This window comes from Cetorhinus maximus, chromosome 6 (assembly GCF_964194155.1).
Source record: "Cetorhinus maximus chromosome 6, sCetMax3.hap1.1, whole genome shotgun sequence".
Classification (NCBI taxonomy): Eukaryota; Metazoa; Chordata; class Chondrichthyes; order Lamniformes; family Cetorhinidae; genus Cetorhinus; species Cetorhinus maximus.
The window spans coordinates 89,902,337-89,922,163 of NC_135884.1; the positions used below are offsets into that span (position 1 = coordinate 89,902,337).

Genomic DNA, 19,827 nt, shown 5'->3' on the forward strand with positions numbered 1-19,827 from the left:
CATCCATTCTTAATTAGCACATTCGTTTAGATAATATCACCACCTTCAACACCTCTTTGTTCCTTTGTCTGTGACATCTTTTGATTATCTGCTCCTATCACTGCTTGCTTGTCCCTACAACCACCACCCCCCCCACTCAACTTCTCTCCCCCCACCCCCACCACCCCCCCCAACTTAAACCAGCTTACATTTCACCCCTCTCCTAATATTACTCAGTTCTGTTGAAGGGTCATGAGGACTCGAAACATCAACTCTTTTCTTCTCCGCCGATGCTGCCAGACCTGTTGAATTTTTCCAGGTATTTCTGTTTTTGTTTTGGATTTCCAGCATCCGCAGTAGTTTTTTTGTTTTTATCTCTATCGTTGGTGGTGGTGCTGGTGAGATCATAGATTTAATTATAAGATAATTTTAGCTTTTTAATGCTTTACTTTTCAAGAGGATGTGACACAAATGGTGCCATAATAACTGTATTAAACTATTTTATTTTACTTCAGAACAGTCAAGGTATATGGAGCAAAGGAAGTAAATAGAATTGTAGTACAAATCAGCTGTGATCAAATAGGATAATGAAACAGGCTCAAGGGACTAAATTACCTATTCCTGATCCTATTTTCTATGAAAGGGTCCTATGTGAAATACCCTATCGTAAGACTTTGAGAATGAGCCACACACAATTTCCAGTGGAAAACAATTCAATACAAAATAGCCATTACGGAAGTGATGACAGAGCATGAATTGCTTAAGGATGGAGCCTCTTTGCATTCAGTTCCTAATCTGTGCAAGTGGGTCAAGAGTTGGGCAAAGGGGAGGAACATCAAATGGGAGAATTATCGTTGGGAACCCTGGCACCTCTTGATTCCAGTGGGATGTGTTTTCACGTCCTGCCTGCCATTTTGGAGACTTAAGAAGCCGCTTAGCACTGGAAAAAGTGGCACTTACATGGCCCTGTTTCTAGGCCATAGTGTTTATTTAAGAAACTGGGTGCTTAGCAACATATAGGGAGGATTTGTAACCGCCAAAAACAGGCAGGTGTGGGTCGGGTGGGAAGTTAAAATGTCAAAAATCTGAATCCTAACCTTAGTCCAGCCACTTCCAGTTTTGCGGTTGCAACAAACGTGCTCACAGGAGGCAGGTTGGAAATTTAAATATTATAATGAGGCAGTATGACTCATATTTATCTACCATTTTAAAATTTAGTCCTGGCTGGCTGAGTTTTATAGGCCTCAGGAACCCCAGCGGCTAAAAGGAAGTGAGTACTGCTGCATCCAGGTGGTAAGAGTCTTTCCGTTTACCTGCTAGGTCCAGTTTACTTCTTCATCAACACCCGCAATAGGTTAACACCAAGCCCCCACAAACCGACCCCAACCTCCCTGTCTCCAGCCTTCTACCTGCCTCTAACGTATGATCTCCCCCACTTAGGTCCTCTTGATCTTCTCTGACACCGGCCTTCCTGATGTTGCCTTGTGGTTCCATACTCAGACAACCCCCGCTCTGGCCTCCCCAATTTTTCCTGGCTCTGAATTCTAATTTTCCTCCCCCAACCCCATTCTTTCAGGTTTCCCGGCGACAAACCAGGCACACCCACTGACCCCCCACAACTCGCCAGCATCTCCATATCCAGCCTGTAGTATTAATTATAACACTAGAACATAAGAAATAGGAACATTAGATATTCGATGCTTAGCATATAGTGTTCATTAGGAGACAGTTAACATAGGACAACTCACCCAAAGTGCTGAACTACACTTGGCAACATGGCAGCCAGCTGGTCCATGGTCGGGAACTGGTACCTGAGTAAAGGATCCAGCACATAAAAGCAGTTAGTGAGGGATAGACCCTTCCTTATATGATATGGCATAAGAGGGTGGAGATGGAGGCAATATAATCAACAACAGTGTATCACAAAGATGACAGATGCTGGGAGACAAAAAGTTAAAGACATGGGGATGTGGGTAGGGATAGAATTTTTGCAAGAATTCTCCTGATCTCCTGCTATAACTGGCAGAAACCCTGGAGGAACAGCTTAAACAGCCATCAGTGCTATTTCACCAGGTTATATAGTGATCTTCTGCCAAAGTTACTGTAGGACATTGACATAACCCCACCCCACAGAAATCCTACTGTATGGTACTGGGCATCACACATTTCCAACAGCATATTGCAAGGCTCAAAAACCGTAGTTCACTAACCCTTGTGACCTCTCGTACAGAGTACCAAGCAATGGCAAATGGGAGAGTGTGTCACATACAGGCAACAGAGGCAATGCTTGAATAGGTAGATGGAGTTGCAATTGATACAGGCACTCAATTTACAATCTATTGCGTATAGAAAGTGACAGTGAATAATTACAAATTGGTATTCTAATCAAAAGCTTTATATGTAGAATAATGGGGGACCATTTTTATATTATTTATTACCATTATAGGCTGCAACCTAATCAAAGGGTTCAAACAGTTTATATATGTAAAATAATATATATCCAGGAGAATAATGTTCTCAGCAGATGCCATGGCAACACCATCATTTCTGAGTTACCCTCCAAATTACACATCATCCTGATGTGTTCATATATCCTTGTTCCTTCGTCAGTGCTGGGTCAAAATCCTGGAACTCCTCACCTATCAGCATTGTGGGAGGGCTTTCGCCACAGGAACGGTTCTAGAAGGCCCACCACCGCCTTCACAAGGGTAATCAGATATGGATAATAAATGCCAGGTCTTGCCCATGACACCCCAAGAATTAATATACATAAAGGATTTTAGGGTGGGTTACAAGCTGGTATCAAATTGAGGGGTTCAGATGGCAGACATGTGGAATAATGGATACCCTGGAGGAAGTTACTGGCTGGAATCTAACTGAGTGGCATGGATGATATACAACCTGGACAGAGATGTTTGGGCTGTTTTGAACTGTGACCAGACTCCAACTATTATATAGGGCAGGATTTTACATTCATCAAGCGCGAGCCTGACCCGATCGGGCGTAAAATCAGGTGCAATGACGTAGGGCGGGTGTCCCAGCGTCATCGTGCACTTTTGCAATCTTTTGGTCAGCGGGCCCACCGACAACTAAGAGGCCTATTAAATCCTTTAAGCAATTAATTCATTTGTATTTTCTGCTCCTTACGGTTGGTGGGCAGGCAAATAGGCCAGGCAGCCTTTGTATTTTTAACGAATGGATGAGGTTTTCAACGGTAAATAAAAATCCATTAAATATTTTTCACCATCTTTTTAAACATGTGCCTCTTCATGTGACTGATTCACATGTGGAGACATGTTTATATCATCTTTAAAATCTTTATTTTCGTTTCTCCAATTCTTCAGTTCCCTGAGGCAGTTCTGTGCCCTCAGGGAGCTTTCAGAGTGCGCTCCCTTATGCATGCGCAGACTTCCATGCTCACCCTCCTCCTGCCCCCACCCCGGCAGCGCTGAGCGTCTCAGTGCGCGTTTCACGCTGGCTGGCCATTAATTGGCCAGCCAGCGTGAAATCGCAGTCGGGGGCCGATCATGGATGGCGGGCTATTTCCCGGCCACTTCCGGCCCGCCCAATGAACAGAAAATCCTGGCCATATTGTGGGACTGAATAAGGAATTTTAAGCTAATGTGGATCGATATGACAGGTCAGTGAGACTCACCCTGAAGGGAACTGTGAGGCATTTGTCTGCTGGCCTGGAGCATCCACATGGCACACTACAAAATGCTTGGTGATTTCCTGCATGTCCTCAAAGTTGAAGAATGTATTGAAGCAGAGTTTATCTGAAAAAAAGGAAGTCAGTGGTGGTTTTACTATTGGCAGTTCCAGAATGTACCAGAAGATTGAAAGCAGCACTTGATCAGTAATACTGGACCAGACGAAACAAGACCAGTACAATCAATAACTTCATCCTTATTTTCATACAACTGCAGCTCTCACTATACCACAGAAAGTAGGTGGAAGCCCAATAATTCACCCCTCCCACAGCTGCATTTAATTCCAAAGTTCTCCAATATTTCAGTTGGTAAATCAAACTTTGGGTGTCTTGTGGCTCAATGTGGTAGCGTCCCTGCCTCAGAGCCAAAAGGTTCAAGTCACAAGAACACAACACAAGAAATAGGAGCAGGATTGGACCATTTGGCCCTACAAGTCTGCTCCACCATTCAATACGAACATGGCTGATCTTGGGCTTCAACTCCACTTCCCTGCCAGTTCCCCATATCCCTAAATTCCCTGAGAGATCAAAAATCTGTCTATCCCAGCCTTAAGTGTAGTCAAATGATGGAGCATCCACAACTCTCCCGGGCAGAGAATTCCAAAGGTTCACAACCCTTTGAGTGAAATATTTCTCCTCATCTCAGTCCTAAATGATTTGGACCCTTATCCTGAGACTGTGCTCCCAGTGCTAAGCGGTTTCTTAAGTCTCCAAAATGCAGGCAGCAAGCGCACAAACACATCTGACCGGAATCAAGGGCTTCTGAGTCATAATTCTCCCATTTGATGTTCCTCCCCTTTGCCCAACTCCTGGCCCACTTGATGTTGCACAGATTAGTAACTGAATGCAGAGGCTCCATCCTTCAGCAATTCTTGCTCTGTCGTCACTTCCGTAATGGCCATTTTATGTTGAATCGTTTTCCACTGGGAATTGGGTTAAATGCAGAAGTTACTATCTCTGTGTGTTGCCCATTCTCAAAGTCTTACGATAGGGTATTTCACAAAGGACCCTTTCATAGAAAATAGGATCATGAATAGGTAATTTAGTCCCTTGAGCCTGTTTCATTGTCCTATTTGATCACGGCAGATTTGTACCACAACTCTATTTACTTCCTTTGCTCCATATACCTTGACTATTCTGAAGTAAAATAAGATAGTTTAACACAGTTATTATGGCACCATTTGTGTCACATCCTCTTGAAAAGTAAAGCATTAAAATGCTAAAATTATCTTGATAATTAAATCTATGATCTCACCAGCACCACCACTAACAATGACTTGTATTTATATAATGCCTTTAATGCAGTGAAACATGACAGGACGCTTGATGGCAATGTTATCAAACAAAATTTATCACTGACCCACAAAGGAAATATTGGGACTGGTGACCAAAAGTTTGGTCAATGAATTATGTTTTAAGGGGCACATCAGAGAGAGATAGGGTGTATGTGAGTGAGTGTGTGTAAGAGTGCATGTATGTATGTGTGTGAAAGTGAGTGAGTGTGTGTGTAAAAGTGTGTGTGTGTGTGTGTGTGTGAAAGTGAGTGAGTGAGTGTATGTGTGAAAATGAGTGAGTGAGTGTGTGTGTGAGTGAGTGAGAGAAAGCGTGTGAGCGTGTGAGAGAGAGTAAGTGAGTGAGTTTGAGAGTGTGTGTGCAGGGGTGAAAGTAATTTAAATTTCTTACATGTGTGGTCATGTCGCAACCCCCCTTCCCACCTCCACTCCTAGACACTTAACTTCATGGATCCTTTTGCATGGTAGGGAGGAATTGTGAATAATGATAGAACCGTCACTATTACTTTTGAGATTGTGTGGGGAACAATTTTTTAAGTCAAACAAAATGTTAGGATGCATCGTAAGAGCAGTGCATCTAAATATAGGTCTGATGAGGTTCTAGAATGCATTCCACAGATCCATGTAGTTTTGGATGCAGGTTTGATCATCTGAGCACATGATTCAGCAGTTGCAATATTACAATATACAGAAAAAGCTGCGCTCACAAAATGTCTTCAAGGTAAGTAAGAGCCGACACTGAAGCTGATGAATGTAAGGTCTAGCAAGTAAATCTACTATATGCAAGTAGATATTGCAAATACGGTGCGGACCAATTGCACATGGACGCTTGGAATCATTCATCAGAAATTGCTGCCTCCAATATAGTCTCAAATGAATTAATCAATTACGCATGGAAATCCTGCTGGATGGAGGATGTAAAGATTTGAATGATGTTCCTCTCTCCAATATTTCAAAGCAGGCATCAGCTAATCAAAAGAAATGGGTTATAGCCTCAGTTAAAGGTGTGGAGAGCAGGATCCCAAAGGAAAGAAATTAAAGTTCCTCCGTCATTACCACGGTCAATAATTTTAATCCTTTGAATAAATGAGGATTTTCTCCCCGTGTTAGTGAGCGGAAGAATTTCACGCAGGTACTTTAATCCTTGAGCTGCAATTATTTCGCAGTACAAAGGAGCATCAGGTGGAAGTATCTTGGGTAGATTTTCATCTGTACCACAGAGGTGGGAATTACTGCAGGGAGGAAAATCAGCCAGGGAAATAAATGATGTAAGTGATGATGAAGGGTCAAGTGGTCTTTAATTGGCCTTGGGCTATGAGCTCTTATATTATGGCTACAAGAGCAACACAGCAAAGAGCAATATTAACTCACACACATTACATGTGTAATGAATGCTTCGCCACTTTCTTACCAGTACACCATACAGGACCATACCAGCTTAATATCATCTGTGTGTGTAAGAGAGACTAAGTGAGTGAGTGAGTGAGTGTATGTGTGTGAGAGTGAGTGAGTGTGAGAGTGTGAATGAGTGAGCGTGTGTGAGAGAGTGTGTGTGTGAGAATGAGAGAGTGTGTGTGAGAGAGTGAGTGTGCGTGTGTGAGATAGTGTGTCGGTATGTATGTGAGTGTGTACGTGAGTGAGTGTGTGCACGAGTGTGCATGAGAGAGTGTGAGTGAGTGAATGTATGTGAGAGAGTGAGTGAGTGCGAGTGTGTGTGAGAGAGGGAGTGAGTGTGAATGTGTGTGTGAGAGTGAGTGATTGTGAGAGATTGAATGAGTGAGCATGTGTGAGAGAGAGTGCATGTGCGAGTGAGCATGTGAGTGAGTGAGTGTGAGTAGTGAGTGAGTATGAGAGAGTGAGTGCATGAGTGAGCGCACGCGTGTGTGTGATGGAGTGAGTGAGTGAGTGAGTGAGTGAGTGAGTGAGTGAGTGAGTGAGTGAGTGTGTGAGAGAGAGAGTGTGTGAGTATGAGAGAGTGAGTGTGAGACAGTGAATTGACTGAGCATGTGTGAGAGAGTGTGTGTGTGAGAGTGCATGAGTGTGTGCGAGAGCAAGTGAGTGTGTGTGTGAGAGAGAGAGAGTGTGTGTGAGAGAGAGAGATTGAGTGTGTGTGAGAGATAGAGATTGAGTGTGTGTGAGAGAGCGAGCGAGTGCACGAGTGCATGTGTGAGAGAATGTATGTGTGAGACAGAGAGAGTGTGAGTGAGTGAGTGTGACAGAGAGAGTGACTGCGTGAATGAGTGTGTGAGAGAGACAGAGAGACTGTGAGTGAGTGAGTCAGTGAGTGTGATAGAGAGAGTGAGCGCGTGAGAGAAAGTGAGCGTGTGTGCGAGAGTGAGTGCATGTGTGAGACATAGTGAGTGCATGTATGAGAGTGAATGAGCGCATGTGTGGGAGAGAGTTAGCACAAGAGAGAGTGAGTGATCATGTGAGTGAGTGTGAGTGTGTGTGTGTGTGTGAGAGAGAGTGTCTGGGTGTGCGAGAGCAAGTGAGTATGTGTGAGAGAGTAAGAGAGAATGTGAGTATGAGAATGAGTGAGTGAGAGACTGAATTGAGTGAGCATGTGTGACAGAGAGTGTGTGTGTGAGTGAGTGTGTGCGAGTGAGTGAGCGAGAGAGAGAGAGAGTGTGTGTGTGTGTGAGAAAGAGAGAGTGTGTGAGTGAGTGTGAGTGAGTGTGACCGCGTGAGAGAGTGAGTGTATGCGAGAGAGAGTGAGTGTGTGCGAGTGAGTGAGTGAGTGCGTGTGTGAGAGAGTGTGTGAGTGCATGTGTGAGAGAGACAGGGAGAGTGTGTGAGTGAGTGTGACAGAGAGAGTGAGTGTGTGAGAGAAAATGAGTGCGTGTGTGAGAATGAGTGAGCCTGTGTGAGAGAGAGTGAGTGTATGTGAGAGTGAATGAGTGTGTGTGAGAGAGAGGGTGAATGAGTGCATGCGTGAGAGAGTGAGTAAGTGTGTGTGAGAGAGTGAGTGAATGAGTGAGTGCATGATTGAGGGCATGTGAGAGAGTGTGCGTGTGTGATAGTGAGTGTGAGTGAGTGAATGTGAGAGAGAGTGAGTGAGTGTGAGTGAAAGTGTGTGACAGAGAATGAGTGAGTGAGTGCATGTGTGAGAGTGAGTGCTTGTGTGTCAGTGAATGAATGTGTGTGTGCGAGAGAGTGAGTGTGCCTGAGTGTGAGAGAGTGTGTGTGTATGTGGGAATGAGAGTGTGTGTGTGTGCGCGAGAGTGTGTGTGCGCGAGAGTGTGTGGGCGCGAGAGTGAGTGTGTGCGAGAGTGCGTGTGTGCGAGAGTGAGTGTGTGCAAGAGTGAGTGTGTGCGAGAGTGAGTGTGTGCGAGAGAGTGCGTGTGTGCGTGTGTGTGTGAGTGAGAGAGAGTGTGTGTAAGAGAGAGAGTGAATGAGTGAGCATGTGTGAGAGTAGGTGTGCATGACGGTGACTGACTGTGTGAGAGAGTGAGTGAGAGTGCGTGAAGGTGAAAGAGTGTGAGTGTATGTGTGAAAGAGGGAGTGAGGGTGTGTGTGAGAGAGAGTGAGTGAGTGTGAGTGAGAGAGTGTGTGTGACAGAGTGAGTGAGTGCGTGTGTGAGAGTGAGTGAGTGCTTGTGTGTCAGTGAGTGAATGCGTGTGCGCGAGAGAAAGAGTGTGCCAGTGTGTGAGAGAGTGTGTGTGTATGTGGGAATGAGAGTGTGTGTGTGTGAGAGTGTGTGTGTGTGAGAGAGTGAGTGTGTGCGAGAGAGTGTGTGTGTGTGAGAGAGTGAGTGTGTGCGAGAGAGTGAGTGTGTGCGAGAGTGAGTGAATGCGTGTGCGCGAGAGAGTGTGCCAGTGTGTGTGAGTGTGTGTGTATGTGGGAATGAGAGAGTGTGTGTGCGCGAGAGTGAGTGTGTGCAAGAGTGAGTGTGTGCGAGAGTGAGTGTGTGCGTGTGTGTGTGTGTGAGTGAGAGAGTGTGTGAGAGAGTGAATGAGTGAGCGTGTGTGAGAGTAGGTGTGCATGACGGTGAGTGACTGTGTGTGAGAGAGTGAGTGAGCCAGTGCGTGAATGTGAAAGAGTGTGAGTGTATGTGTGAAAGAGGGAGTGAGTGTGTGTGTGTGAGAATGAGTGAGTGTGTGTGAGAGAGTGTGTGTGTGACAGAGTGAGTGAGTGAGTGCGTATGTGAGAGTGAGTGAGTGCTTGTGTGTCAGTGAGTGAATGCGTGCGCGCGAGAGAAAGTGTGTGCCAGTGTGTGAGAGAGTGTGTGTGTATGTGGGAATGAGTGTGTGTGTGTGTGTGAGTGTGTGTGTGTGAGAGAGTGAGTGTGTGTGAGAGAGTGAGTATGTGTGAGAGAGTGAGAATGTATGAGAGTGGGTGTGTGTGTGTTTGTGTGTGTGTGTGAGAGAGAGAGAGAGAGAGAGTGTGTGTGTGAGACAGAGTGAATGAGTGAGCATGTGTGAGAATATGTGTGTATGACAGTGAGTGACTGTGTGTGAGAGTGAGTGAGCCAGTGCGTGTATGTGAAAGAGTGTGAGTGTATGTGTGAAAGAGGGAGTGAGTGTGTGTGTGTGAGAGAGTGAGTGAGTGTGATTGAGTGAGTGCATGTGTGACTGAGTGAGTGTGTGAGAGAGAGAGAGAGAGAGTGAGTGCGTGTGTGAGAGAGAGAGAGAGAGTGAGTGAGTGAGGCCAGTGAGTCTCACGTCAGTGGTAGGGAAACTATTGGAGAAAATTGTGAAGGAGAGAATCTATCTCCACTTGGAGAGGCAAGGTTTCATTAGGGATAGTCAGCATGGCTTTGTCAGAGGGAGGTCATGCCTAACACCAGGTGTGTGGATGAGGGTAGTGCAGTTGATGTAGTTTATATGGATTTCAGAAAAGCCTTTGACAAGGTCCCACATGGGAGACTTATAAAGAAGGCAAAGGCACATGGGATACAGGGTAATTTGATAAGGTGGATTCAAAATTGGCTTGGTTGTAGGAGACAGAGAGTGATGACAGAAGGGTGTTTCTGTGACTGGAAGCCAGTGTCCAGTGGCGTACCACAGGGATCTGTGCTGGGTCCCCTATTATTCGTCATTTATATAAACGACATAGATGGCTATGTGGGGGGTAGGATTAGTAAGTTTGCGGATGACACAAAGATTGGCCGGGTGGTTAACAGTGAGGTTGAGTGTCTTGGGCTACAGGAAGATATAGACGGGATGGTCAAATGGGCAGATAAGTGGCAGATGGAATTTAACCCTGAAAAGTGTGAGGTGTTACACTTTGGAAGGAGTAATTTGACAAGGAAGTATTCAATGAACGGCATGACACTAGGAAGTTCTGAGGAACAAAGGGACCTTGGTGTGTGTCTCCATAGATCTCTGAAGGCAGAGGGGCATGTTAGTGGGGCTGTGAAAAAGGCATATGGGACACTTGCCTTTATCAATCGAGGCATAGATTACAAAAGTAGGGAGGTCATGTTGGAGTTGTATAGAACCTTGGTGAGGCCACAGCTGGAGTACTGTGTGCAATTCTGGTCGCCACATTATAGGAAGGATGTGATTGCACTGGAGGGGGTGCAGAGGAGATTCACCAGTATGTTGCCTGGGATGAAACATTTAAGTTATGAAGAGAGGTTGGATAGACTTGGGTTGTTTTCTTTGGAGCAGAGAAGACTGAGGGGCAAACTGATCAAGGTGTACAAGATTATGAGGGGCATGGACAGGGTGAATAGGGAGCAGCTGTTCCCCTTAGTTGAAGGGTCAGTCACAAGGGGGCATAAGTGCAAGGTGAGGGGCAGGAGGTTATGGGGGGATGTGAGGAAAAACTTTTTTACCCAGAGGGTGGTGACGGTCTGGAATTCACTGCCTGGGAGGGTGGTGGAGGCAGGTTGCCTCACATCCTTTAAAAAGTACCTGGATGAGCACTTGGCACGTCATAACATTCAAAGCTATGGGCCAAGTGCTGGTAAATGGGATTAGATAGATAGGTCAGGTGTTTCTCATGTGTCGGTGCAGACCCGATGGGCCGAAGGGCCTCTTCTGCACTGTGATTCTGTGAATGAGTGAGAGTTTGAGTGAGTGCATGTGTGTGAGAGCGAGTGAGTGCGTGTGTGTCAGAGAGTGAGTAAGCGTGAGAGTGAATGAGTGAGCGTGTGTGAGTGCATGTACGAGAGTGTGTGTGTGAGATAGAGTATGAGTGAGTGAGTGTGACAGAGAGATTGAGTACTTGAGAGAGAGGGAGTGTGTGTGTGAGAGAGTGAGTGTCTGACAGAGAGAGCTTATTTGTGAGAATGTGTGTGTGAGAGAGAGTGAGTGACTGAGTGAGTGTGTGTTTGTGAGAGAGTAAGTGAATGAATGCGTGTGCATGTGTGAGAGAATGCACGTGTGAGAGTGAATGAGCGCGTGTGTGAGTTGGTGTGTGAGTGAGGGAGTGTGTGTGTGAGAGAGTGAGTGAGTGTGTGTTTGTGAGAGAGTAAGTGAATGAATGCGTGTGCATGTGTGAGAGAATGCACGTGTGAGAGAGTGAATCAGCGCGTGTGTGAGTTGGTGTGTGAGTGAGGGAGTGTGTGTGTGAGAGAGTGAGTGAGTGTGTGTTTGTGAGAGAGTAAGTGAATGAATGCGTGTGCATGTGTGAGAGAATGCACGTATGAGAGAGTGAATGAGCACGTGTGTGAGTTGGTGTGAGTGAGAGAGGGAGTGTGTGTGTGAGAGACTGAGTGATTGAGTGAGTGCATGTGAGAGTGAATGAGTGAGCATGTGTGTGTGTGTGAGAGTGAGTGCATGCGTGAGAGAGTGTGTGTGTGAGACAGAGTGAGTGTGACAGGGAGAGTGAGTGTGTGAGAGTGAGTGAGCTCATGTGTGTGAGAGAGTGAGTGAGTGAGTGCGTGTGTGTGTGGGGGGGAGAGAGAGAGTGTATGTATGTGAGAGAGAATGAGTGCGTGTGTCTGTGTGAGTGAGTGTGTGTGGGAGTGAGAGTGTGTGTGTGTGAGTGTGTATGTGAGAGTGTATGTGAGCGAGAGAGAAAGTGTGTGTGCAATAGTGTGCGTGAGTGAGTGAGTGGGAGAGTGAGTGTGTGTGTGTGAGTGAGTGAGTGGGAGAGTGAGTGTGTGTGTGTGAGAGAGAGAGAGAAAGTGAGTGTGTGTGTGTGTATGTGAGGGAGAAAGTGAGTGTGTGTGTGTTTGTGTGCGTCTGACAGAGAGAGTGTGAGTGTGAGAGTATGCATGACAGAGTCTGGGTGTGAGAGAGTGTGTGTGTGAGACAGAGAGAGTGTGTGTGAGAGAGTGAATGAGTGAGTGTGTGAGAGTGGGTGAGTGTGAGTGAGTGTGTGCGAGAGTGAATGTGTGTGTGAGAGTGAGTGTGCGCGCATGTGTGAGAGACAGTGATTGCGTGTGTGTGAGAGTGAGTGCATGTGTGTCAGAGTGTGAATGAGTGCATGTGTTAGAGAGTGTGTGTTAGAGTGTGTGTGTGTCAGATAGAGGGAGAGTGAGTGAGTGAGTGAGTGTGACAGACAGAGTTACTACGTGAGTGAATGCATGTGTGTGTGAGGGAGTGAGTATAAGAGAGGGAGTGTGTGTGAGAGTGAGTGTGTGTGTGTGTGAGTGAGAGAGTGAGAGTAAGAGAGAGAGTGAGAGAGAGTGAGTGTGTGTGAGAGAGAGTGAGTGTGTGCGAGAGTGAGTATGTGAGAGAGAGTGTGAGAGAGTGTGTGTGTGAGAGAGAGTGAGTCAGTGTTAGAGAGTGAGTGTGTCTGTGTGAAAGAGTATGTGAGAGAGTGTGTGTGTGTGACAGAGTGAGTGTGTGTGTGAGAGAGAGTGAGTGAGTGTGTGTATGTGAGAATGAGTGAAAGAGTGTGTGTGAGAGTGAATCAGTGAGCATGTGTGAGAGGGTGAGTGTGTGTGTGAGAGAGTGAGCACATGTGAGACAGAGAGTCAGAGTGCGTGCATGAGAGAGGGTTTGTGAGAGAGAAAATAGTCTGTGTATGTGAGAGAGTGAGTGAGTGTGAGAGAGAGAGAGTGTGAGTGAGTGAGTGAGGGAGTGTGTGTGTGAGAGAGAGTGTGTGTGCGTGTGTGTGAGAGTGAATGAGTGCATGTGTGAGATAGAGAGTGTGAGTGAGTGAGCGAGTGTGACAGAGACAGAGTGCTTGAGAGAGAATGAGTGCGTGCGTGTGAGAGAGTTAGTGTGTGTGTGTGAGTCAGTGTGTGTGAGAAAGTGAGTGCATCTGTGTGAGAGTGAGTGAGTTAGTGTGTGACAGAGTTTTTTGTGAGTCAGTGAGAAAGTGACTAGAGAGTTAGTGCGTGTGTGAAAGTGTGTGAGTGCATGAGTGTGTGAGTGTGTGCGAGAGTGAATGTGTGTGTGAGAGTGAGTGCGCGCGCATGTGTGAGAGACAGAGAGTGATTGCGTGTGTGTGAGAGTTGGTGAGTGCACGTGTGTCAGAGAGTGAATGAGTGCATGTGTTAGAGAGTGTATGTGTTAGAGAGTGTGTGTGTCAGATAGAGGGAGAGTGAGTGAGTGAGTGTGACAGAGACAGTTACTACGTGAGTGAGTGCATGTGTGTGTGAGAGTGTGAGTATAAGAGGGAGTGTGCGTGAGAGTGTGTGTGTGTGAGTGAGCGTGAGAGAGAGTGAGAGTGAGTGTGTGAGAGAGAGAAAGAGTGTGAGTGTGTGCGAGAGTGTGAGTATGTGAGAGAGAGAGAGAGAGTGTGTGTGTGAGAGTGAGTCAGTGTTAGAGAGTGAGTGTGTCTGTGTGAAAGAGTGAGTATGTGAGAGAGAGAGTGAGTGTGTGTGTGAGAGAGTGAGTGAGTGAGAGTGTGTATGTGAGAGTGAGTGAGTTAGTGTGTGACAGAGTTTTTTGTGAGTCAGTGAGAAAGTGACTAGAGAGTTAGTGTGTGTGTGAAAGTGTGTGTCAGTGCGTGAGTGTGAGTGAGTGTGTGCGAGAGTGAATGTGTGTGTGAGAGAGTGAGTGCGCGCGCATGTGTGAGAGACAGAGAGTGATTGCGTGTGTGTGAGAGTTGATGAGTGCACGTGTGTCAGAGAGTGAATGAGTGCATGTGTTAGAGAGTGTATGTGTTAGAGAGTGTGTGTGTCAGAGGGAGAGTGAGTGAGTGAGTGTGACAGAGAGAGTTACTACGTGAGTGAGTGCATGTGTGTGTGAGAGTGAGTATAAGAGGGAGTGTGCGTAAGAGTGTGTGTGTGAGTGAGAGTGAGTGTGTGAGAGAAAGAAAGAGTGTGAGTGAGTGTGTGCGAGAGTGAGTGAGTGAGTATGTGAGAGAGTGAGAGAGAGTGTGTGTGTGAGAGAGTGAGTCAGTGTTAGAGAGTGAGTGTGTCTGTGTGAAAGAGTGAGTATGTGAGAGGGTGAGTGTGTGTGTGAGAGAGTGAGTGAGTGAGAGTGTGTATGTGAGAGTGAGTGAAAGGGTGTGTGTGAGAGTGAATTAGTGAGCATGTGTGAGAGGGTATGTGTGAGAGAGTGAGCACATGTGAGAAAGAGAGTCAGAGTGCGTGCATGAGAGAGAGAGGGTTTGTGAGAGAGAAAATAGTCTGTGTATGTGAGTGAGTGTGAGAGAGAGAGAGAGTGTGAGTGAGTGAGTAAGGAAGTGTGTGTGAGAGAGTGTGTGTGCACGTATGTGAGAGTGAATGAGTGCATGTGTGAGATAGAGAGTGTGAGTGAGTGAGCGAGTGTGACAGAGACAGTGAGTGCTTGAGAGAGAATGAGTGCGTGCATGAGAGAGTTAGTGTGTGTGAGTGCGTCAGTGTGTGTGAGACAGTGAGTACGTCTGTGTGAGAGAGTGAATGAATGAGTTAGTGAGTGACAGAGTTTTTTGTGAGAGTTAGTGAGTGACTAGAGAGTTAGTGCGTGTGTCTGTGAGACAGTGTGTGTGAGAGAGTGTGTGTGTGAGAGAGTGTGTGTGTGAGAGAGTGTGTGTGTGAGAGAGAGTGAGCCTGTGTGCGTGAGAGAGGGTGAGTGAGCCTAAGTGTGAGTGTGTGTGTGTGTGTGTGTGTGTGCGTGAGAGAGAGCGCGAGTGAGTGAGTGACAGTTTTTTTGTGAGTGTGAGAGAGAGTGAGTGAGTGCATGTGTGAGAGAGCGAGCGCATGCGTGAATGAGTATGTGAGAGAGTGTGTGTGTGTGAGAGAGTGAGTGAGTGTGTGTGTGTGTGAGAGAGAGTGGGTGCCTGTGTGTAAGAGAGAGTGTGTGTGAGAGAGTGAGTCAGTGTGTGTGAGAGCAGGTGAGTGTGTGAGAGAGTGAGTGAGTGCGTGTGTGAGTGTGTGTGCGAGACAGAGTATGAGTGAGTGAGTGTGACAGAGAGAACGAGTGCTTGAGAGAGAGGGAGTGTGTATTTGAGAGAGTGAGCGCATGTGTGAGACAGTGGGTGTGTGAGACAGAGTGTGTGTGAGACAGAGTGTGAGTGAGACAGAGTGTGAGTGAGACAGAGTGAGAGAGAGAGAGAGTGAATGAATATGTGCGTGTGAGAGACAGGGTGTGTGAAAGTGAGTGAGTCTGTCTGAGATTGAATGAGTGTGTGTGTGAGTGAGTGCATGTGTGAAAGTGTGAGACAGAGGAAGAGAGTGCGTGTGTGTGTGTCCATGTGTCCATATGTGTGTGTGTGTGCCTGTGTGTGAGCGCGAGAGGGAGGGGGTGAGTGTGTGTGGTGTGTGTGTGTGAGTGAGAGAGTGGGAGAATAAGTGTGTCTGTGTGTGTGTGTGAGTGAATAGTCTGTGTGCGAAGGAGTGTGTGTGTGTGAGAGAGTGAGTGTTTGTGTGAAAGAGTGAGCGAGTGTGAGAGAGTGAGTGAGTGAGTGTGTTTATGTGAGAGAGTATATGTGAGAGAGAGAGAGGGAGCGCGTGTGTGTGTGTGTGAGAGAGAGAGAGCTTTTCAAAATAAATGGGTGAACACCTCAGTTAAAATAGTAGGAAGAGGAATTTCAGTGGAGATGCAGAGTGTTCTTGCACTATTATTTCATAGCATAACTTCAAGCAAAGGTCCTTGCACATTTTCTGATTCAAAATCCATGCATCTCACAGTGGGGAGAGTAGTTCCAGGGAAATTGGATAAATAGCTATCTTCAGTTGTTATCCCTGGTGTACCTTCAGTCATTCCAAAGATAGGTAGAAGCAGAGCAGAACTTCATCCTGTGGCCAGAATTTTCCAGCCCCGTTGGACGTCATGACGGGCAGTGGAGTACAATAAAGCGAGAAGGCCAAAAATCGGTTTCATTCCAGCGTGAAACTACAGCAGGAGCATCCAATAGTATCTGCCATGGTGGACGCGAATCCCACTGGTGGCCAGTGTGAACCCGCTTTGTATCCCACTAATGGGTTGCAAAGTAAGCCCTGACCGGAATCGTCCCCCCACACCATTTAGCCAGTGGGAAAACATGCCAGCCCAGAACATGTCTGGACAAGTGTGATGTGCAGAAGTCGCGACTTACCTTAGGGCCTTGCTCAGATCGCAGACATCTGAGAAGCGGAAGATGTTGGAGCCCTACAGCTACTGAACCCTGGAGGAACACGTGCATTGCATGCTGGATGGATTCTCATGGACATGGCTCCACCGCAAAGCAACTCACGGGAGGTGAGAGATCTCCGTTGATGTCTTGGTCTGCTTCGGAATATCATGGTGTTGTCCATGGGCTGCTACAGCTGATCAGCAAGGTCCGGGGCAGAGGAAGGTCCAGCGAGTGGGAGAGGAAGGTGTACTGGATGGGGGCTGGTGGTGGGGGTGGAAGGTCTAGGTGTGACTGGGAGAAGAAGTTGTACCAGGGGGTGTGAGGCTGGGAGGGGGGGATGAAGGTGTCAGGGAGGATGAGTTTGGAAGGGTGGAGGAGGTAGTACATGGGGAGGAGGGTGTAATGGGGGAGAATGCGGCAAGTGGGGAAGCAGGTGTAGGGTGGGGGGGGGGGGGGTGAAGGTGTAAGGGGAGGAGCTCGGAGGGGGGAAGGAGTTTGGGTGGTTGGGGGTGGGTGTGCGGGAGAGAGAGAAAAGTCCAGGGGGAGGAAAGTGTCTGGGGGGATGACGGAGTAAGGGTGGAGGAGGGAGTAAGGGATGGAGGATGTCCAGGTGTATGTACAAGGAGGAGCCTGTAGAGTAATGACGTGCTCCTGGGAGCGGACTGAGGGTAGCCGTGGTAGGAGGGAATGGTGAGTATGAGAGGGGGCAGAGGGAACTGGAAGGGTGGGAGGATGAGGGTGCATCGGATGTGGTAGAAAGGACGGCAAGGGTGGTTGATCGGGACTTGGAGGCAGACACGGACCTTGGGGGCGGGAAGGAGGTGGTCAGGGAGGTCAATGTGGATGGGGATGGGATTCTCAGGAAGGTAGGGAATGTGTACGTTCACCTGGACATGCTGGAAAGACAAGGGTTCGGGTTGGTAGGTGACGATGGGGAGGTGGAAGGTGATGCCTGGGAGGTTGACAGACTGGGGGAGAAGAAAGGACAGGAGCTGAGCAAAAGCATGACTACAATCATCATTGTTGAAATCAAAAGTGAGTGGAGCCTCTTGTTGGACGGCCATAGTTGCTACATGTGAGTGCAATCAGTGAGTGGACGGAAATACAGGTCAGCTCACAGATGAGTGTGATAGATGAAGGCTCTGCATGTGTGGGAGAGTGCTTGCATAAGGCTCTGAAAGGCTCTGCCACACACACACTTCTCCCTCCACAATCACTCGTGGTCAGGCTGTGTGCTAGTGGGGGGGTGGTGGGTGGAATGCAGTGGGAGGACACACGAAGCCTGTCAATGAAGCTGAAAGACAACATTACACATTGTTCAGTGAAAGTGAATATATTTTCAGATTATAAAGTAACAAAATGTGTTCACCCGTGCAACCACTTGTGATCAGAATTTCTTAACTTTTCTAGCCGACCACTTCTTCCTGGTGCTCCCCTGACATCCGCAGCAGGGGTGGAAACAGCCTCTGCAATGGTTGGCCTGGTTGCCTCTGATGACTTTAATGTGCATCCTCTGAAGAGCTGAGGCCTTGAGGGCCCCAGCTTGCTTTGGCTGTCCTCCTTTGGGCCAGCCACTCCCTTTGTGGTGCACGTGCACGAGGTTGAGGGGGTCACAGACAAAGGGGATTCGGAGAGAGCGGACCGCCTCTGAGATTCCTGAGTGGATGACCCAGGGGTGTTCAGCTGCTGCTCCTCCTCTCTTCGGGTGCCCGAGTGCCCCAGCCTGACTCCTTGAGGGGAAGGAGCACCTGGAGGGATGTTGAAGTGCCCTGTTTCCCTCTTGCATTGCCACTGCAGGAACTTGCCCATGGCTACCACGATGGAGTGCAGGTCATTACGCATCTCTGCGTTCTGCTGGACCAGGGTCTCCATGGTGTCTGTCATCCTCCCCATGGAGACTTCCATACGTGCACATGTGGGCACCACTTCATCAGAGGACGAGCGGACGGCTCCTCCGGCTCACATGCCACTCTGTTGAGGACTTTCAATAGCTCTGTGTGATGTTTTCCTACGTTCTGCTGACTCTCCATGATGAGTTGGAAGGCCGAATCTAGAAGCTCGTCATCTGGCTAGGAGCTCACAGATGCCTCTTTCCCATCCGATTGCCAGGGAGCCCGTGAGAAGCTTCCTCCTCCTGCTGTGGACATGTACCTGTGTGGTAACCACCAGATTGTGAACCCAAGCCTGCTCTAGATCTAGGTCCCACCAAGGTGTATGTCTCTGTGCTGGTGGAGGGTGTGGGTAAGCAGTCTTCTAGGCTGCTTATTTCCAGCTCTTCAATGGAGGAGGAGACCTCTGGGCTGGAGGTGAGGACCTGGATGGAGCTGAGGGACTGGCTGGCTGAGGGCGTCAGTCACTTTCACCAGAGAGCAAGCAGACGACTCCACCAACTCGTGTGCCACTTTGTTGAGGGCTTCCAATAGCTCTGCGTGATGTTCCCCTATGTTCTGCTGACTCTCCATGATGAGCTGGAAGGCCGAATCCAGAGGCTTGTCATCTGACTGGGACCTCACAGATGCCTCTTCCCCAGCAAGTGGAGGGGAGCTTGGCTGAACCTTCCTCCCCCTGCTGCAGACATGGGTCCGGGTGGTGACCACCAGATTGTGAACCCAAGCCTTCTCTAGATCTACGTCCCACCGAGGTATCTCTGCTCTGGTGGTAGCCATAGGTAAGTGCTGGGATAGGTCTTCCAGGCTATTTATTTCCAGCTCTTCAATAGAGGAGGTGTCCTCTTCGCTGGAGGGGAGGACCTGGACGGAGCTGAGGAACTGGCTGGCTTAGGGCGTCAGTCACTTTGCAGAGCTCCCTGTGGACCAAAATAGAGATAATTAGTGCATGGCAGCAGAGTTAAAAACAGGAGAGAGACCACTCACAGTTGTGTTGACAGAGGGATGATGTGGTGCAGGATCCTCACGTAGATGTTCACCACCAACCTCACCTTACTGCAGGCACGGTCCATGTGCTCACCAGTCAGAGCAATGGCACATTCCTCAAAGTGACTGAGGGGCCTAATGTGGGCCACTCCACCCCCAGTCAGGGACCTCTCCCTGCTGTTGTGCACCAGCTTCTCCTGCATGAAAACCGTTGGAGAGAGTGTGAGCAGGACGCATGGCACTGTGTGGAACGTTTGTGTGGAGCCATGGACGGGATAAGGATGCAAGTTCCAGAGGATATTAGTCTGATGGAGGTGTGAGGGTGCGTGTGAGTGTTAGCGGTGTTGTCCCTTGAGATGCAACAGCCCAGTTGGTGTGTGATGGGTTTGTGAGTGTGTGAGTTGTGAGTGATGAGGTGGTTGACTTACCCTGGCAGAATCGAGAGCATTCATCATCTTCCTGCACTTGCTGGCTGACCTTCTCTATGCTCCGGTGGCACTGACCACCGCTGCCACTGCCTCCCAGGCCAGATTGATGACTCTGGTGGACCTCCTGTGGCCAGAGTAGGGGTAGAGGACATTGTGGCGACCTT

The 19,827-nt window shown here is 48.0% G+C and overlaps 1 protein-coding gene across 13 annotated transcripts in view; it reads right to left on the reverse strand.

Annotated features, from left to right (window-relative positions):
• The window catches only part of ndrg4 (NDRG family member 4), a 192,462-nt gene that overhangs the window by 48,137 nt on the left and 124,498 nt on the right, over positions 1-19,827 (reverse strand). For all 13 annotated transcript variants that reach the window (XM_078544011.1, XM_078544015.1, XM_078544010.1 and 10 more), the window contains 2 exons: positions 3,635-3,755; positions 1,728-1,790 (listed from right to left, as the gene is read on the reverse strand). In XM_078544011.1, coding sequence (XP_078400137.1) covers positions 1,728-1,790; positions 3,635-3,755 — 184 coding nt within the window. The remainder of the gene's footprint in view (positions 1-1,727; positions 1,791-3,634; positions 3,756-19,827) is intronic.